The sequence below is a fragment of the Charadrius vociferus genome, unplaced genomic scaffold, assembly GCF_000708025.1.
Source record: "Charadrius vociferus isolate BGI_N301 unplaced genomic scaffold, ASM70802v2 scaffold38, whole genome shotgun sequence".
Taxonomy (NCBI): Eukaryota; Metazoa; Chordata; class Aves; order Charadriiformes; family Charadriidae; genus Charadrius; species Charadrius vociferus.
In genome coordinates, this window is record NW_009650176.1 from 1,795,325 (window position 1) to 1,798,560 (window position 3,236).

At 46.4% G+C, this 3,236-nt stretch overlaps 1 protein-coding gene across 1 annotated transcript in view; it reads left to right on the plus strand.

Moving 5' to 3' along the window:
- The window catches only part of EBF3 (early B-cell factor 3), a 122,258-nt gene that overhangs the window by 189 nt on the left and 118,833 nt on the right, over window positions 1–3,236 (plus strand). The window contains 4 exon segments of the mRNA XM_009892716.1: window positions 62–218; window positions 611–674; window positions 1,375–1,430; window positions 2,395–2,398. Coding sequence (XP_009891018.1) covers window positions 62–218; window positions 611–674; window positions 1,375–1,430; window positions 2,395–2,398 — 281 coding nt within the window.

Genomic DNA, 3,236 nt, shown 5'->3' on the forward strand with positions numbered 1-3,236 from the left:
GGACCTGGCGCGCCCCGTCCCCGCCGCTCTCACCCACGCCTTGTCTTGTTTTCTCCCGCAGCGGCGTGGGGCTGGCTCGGGCACATTTCGAGAAACAGCCGCCTTCCAATCTCAGAAAATCCAATTTTTTCCACTTCGTCTTAGCTCTGTACGACAGGCAGGGGCAGCCGGTGGAGATTGAGAGAACAGCTTTTGTGGACTTTGTGGAGAAAGAGAAAGTAAGTCTGCCTGTTATTATTTTTTTTTTTTTTTAAACAAACCCGTTTAAGTGTGATTTAATTGCCGAAAGATAATTTTCAAGCCCGGCAGCCCTAACGGTACTCCAGAGGCGCTCAGACCACGTGCGGGTTCCCCCGTTATTACGGCCGCTCCGAACACATCCCCCCGGTTAGAAACTTACCGCCGCGGCCCCGACTTATTTTTAACGCGAGGAAAAACGGCTAAACATGACATATTTGCACCGAGATAATGACATCATCAGCGCTCCACAAAGTGGGCTGAATTTCTGCAAACTGTTAATTCCGAGCCGCTTCAGGGGACGAGAAAAATGTACGTCAGGAGGAGGGAGATATTTTTCATGCTAAATGTAATTATTTATCGTTACTTGCAGGAGCCAAACAATGAAAAAACTAACAATGGAATTCATTATAAACTTCAGTTATTGTATAGCAATGGTAAGTTGTCGTTACCTCATTTTTGAACGTCCGTGTGCCGCAGAAAAGTCTTACTTTCTTTTTCAAGGCCTTTTGGAAAAGGATATAAAGATTTGGAGATTAAAATTACACGCGTGTAAACACGGCTCTTTCCTTGGCATATAAGGAAAACAAAACATAACCGATCAATAAGTCAATGGTACTTCACATGATTAACCGGTTGGTCTTGAAGTGGAAAGTAAAAAAGGGGATCGATAGCTGCTCCAGCAGAACATCACTTTTAAGTGACTTTTTTCACTTTTGCGAATTAATGGTAATTATTGGGACGGGGTGAGCGCAGGCAGCGGGCAGAGCGGAGCCCCGGCCCCGCTTCCCGCGGGGGGACGCGCTGTCTGTCCGCCCCAGCGCCCGAACCGCCCCCGCTCTCGCCTGGGGTCCCCCCAACCCTGACCGGGGGTCCGGCCGCAAAGCGGCCCGGGGGGGCTTCCCGGGGCACGGCCCCCCAAGCGCCAGGTTCAGGAGCGGGCGAGAACTCTGTCACTGGGTGATTTCTGGCTTTTTAAAATTATTATTATTATTTTTAATTTTATTGTTAAGCCTGGCGCGGGTGCCGATCCCTGTCCGTCTCAGTTAATTGCCTGACCTCATGCTTTCATTATGTAATTTGGGTGGTTCGCTGTTGAAATCCTGATAGGAATTTGTCTCTGCTTTCCCTCCCCAGGAGTTAGGACAGAGCAGGACCTGTATGTTCGTCTAATAGACTCAATGACCAAGCAGGTGAGAAAGTTTACGCTTTTCTTAACCCGCAAGTTACTAAGTTTGTATTTTGCCCTCGCCTGGGGGGGCGAGGGGGGCTATGAGGCCGATAGACGGCACCTACTCTTAATTTACCTGAGCGAGTAATTCAGATACCGATTACTGGAGGGTATTTTACAAAGCGAAAAAGGTGTGTTGTTGCTATTCGAGGAAGCGTTGGCATCATTAAATAGTGTGTGTGGCATTAAGTACAACGTCATGTGAACAGATGTTTGATATAATTAATTTAGCAACGGAGGGAGGAAAGGAAAAAAAAAACCCAAAACAAAACACCAAGTTGCTCAGATTTATTTTTAAATGCACTTTGTAACTTTTTTTTTTTTTTGGTGATATTTTTCTTCGGTGAGAACTGGGCAGCCCTCTTCTTTAGGCGCTCCGAAACTGGCCGGGATTAGTCTTTTTCTTTTCTAAACGCGACGATCTAGTAACGCGAGACGTTTATTTGGATTTAAAAGTTAAATGTGCTGAGGTGAAAAGTCATCTTGTTCTCCTCTAGTCCATATTCACCTCTCAGCCCCCCATCTCCATAATTCAAACTCCGTGCTCCAGGGGTCACCCAAACCCGTCCGTTTCCCTGAGATCAGCTTCTGTTTCTTCCTCAAACCTCTGTCATACCTTGTAAATAACATAATTACAAGCAGTTCCTTATTAAATTATTTAACCTGTCTTGGTCAACTTTTCCGATGATAACTACGTGTTATCAGCGTCGCACCGCAGCAATTAAAGACAGAAAGCTATTTACTAGCTTTGGATTTTATCAACTTTATTTTTTTTTCTGGAGAGACATTTCACGATGGGGTTTTTTTTTAATTTTTTTTTTTTTTTTTTGGGGGGGGGGGGGGGGGGGGGGGGGCACGCATGGGGGACTGCATACCCCATGTGCCCATTCAAGCAGGGAATAAAAAATGGGAAATAGCAAAATCAGCCAAGTCAAAACCCCATTAATAGCAGTGTAATGAGACTGGTGAACTTATTCTCAGTGGAAAGGTTTATCTATAATCAGCTGTCGCGGAAACTTTCTGCTTCTCTCCACTAAAATCGGGTCGGATCTCAACCCCCCCCCAGTAATAAAATAGTGTGATTTTCCCCCCCCCGGCGAAAGGCAGAGCTGCAGGAGAGGCAGAGTCCCTCTGACAAAGGGGAAGGCGTTGTACCCTTCAGTAATTATTTCAATGGGTTACAGAGGAGCCTTTTAAACTCTGGAGCGCTCTCGAGTTGACAATGTGGGTTTATTTCCTTTGTATATAGCGGCTAAATGTTTTCGGAAATCGCTGTAGTAGTCTAATTAAGAGGCTTACTTAGGCAGCTATAAGTTTCGTTCCCGATGAATGCAGGAGCGAAGAGGATACGTTTTAAGTACACTTTTATTGTTCGTTTAGGCTCCGTACCTTTGCAGCAGAAAGAGTGCTGAAAATAAAGGCTTTTAATCTCTCCTCACTGACGGGAGAGGGGGGGGAAAAAAAATAGCCCAGTAACTGATCAAAGAGTCAATGGCGCTGAACCGACAGTTTATGGATTTCTGTTTGTGCTACAAAATAAAAAATAAATCACTTATAAATACGTGGTTTCATCAGAGGAAAAGTAACAATCACCAGAAGTTATATGGCACGCTGCAACAACAAACAGGCGCAGCCACAGGCTGCTTGTTATGTCTGCGCTGTCATATATTACCCCTTCGCTCTGCAAAACAATACCTGCGGCGGCCCCCCCACCCCCGGCCCCGCCGCCTCCCGGGGCTGCCCGAGCGGCAGCGCGGCCCCGGAGGGA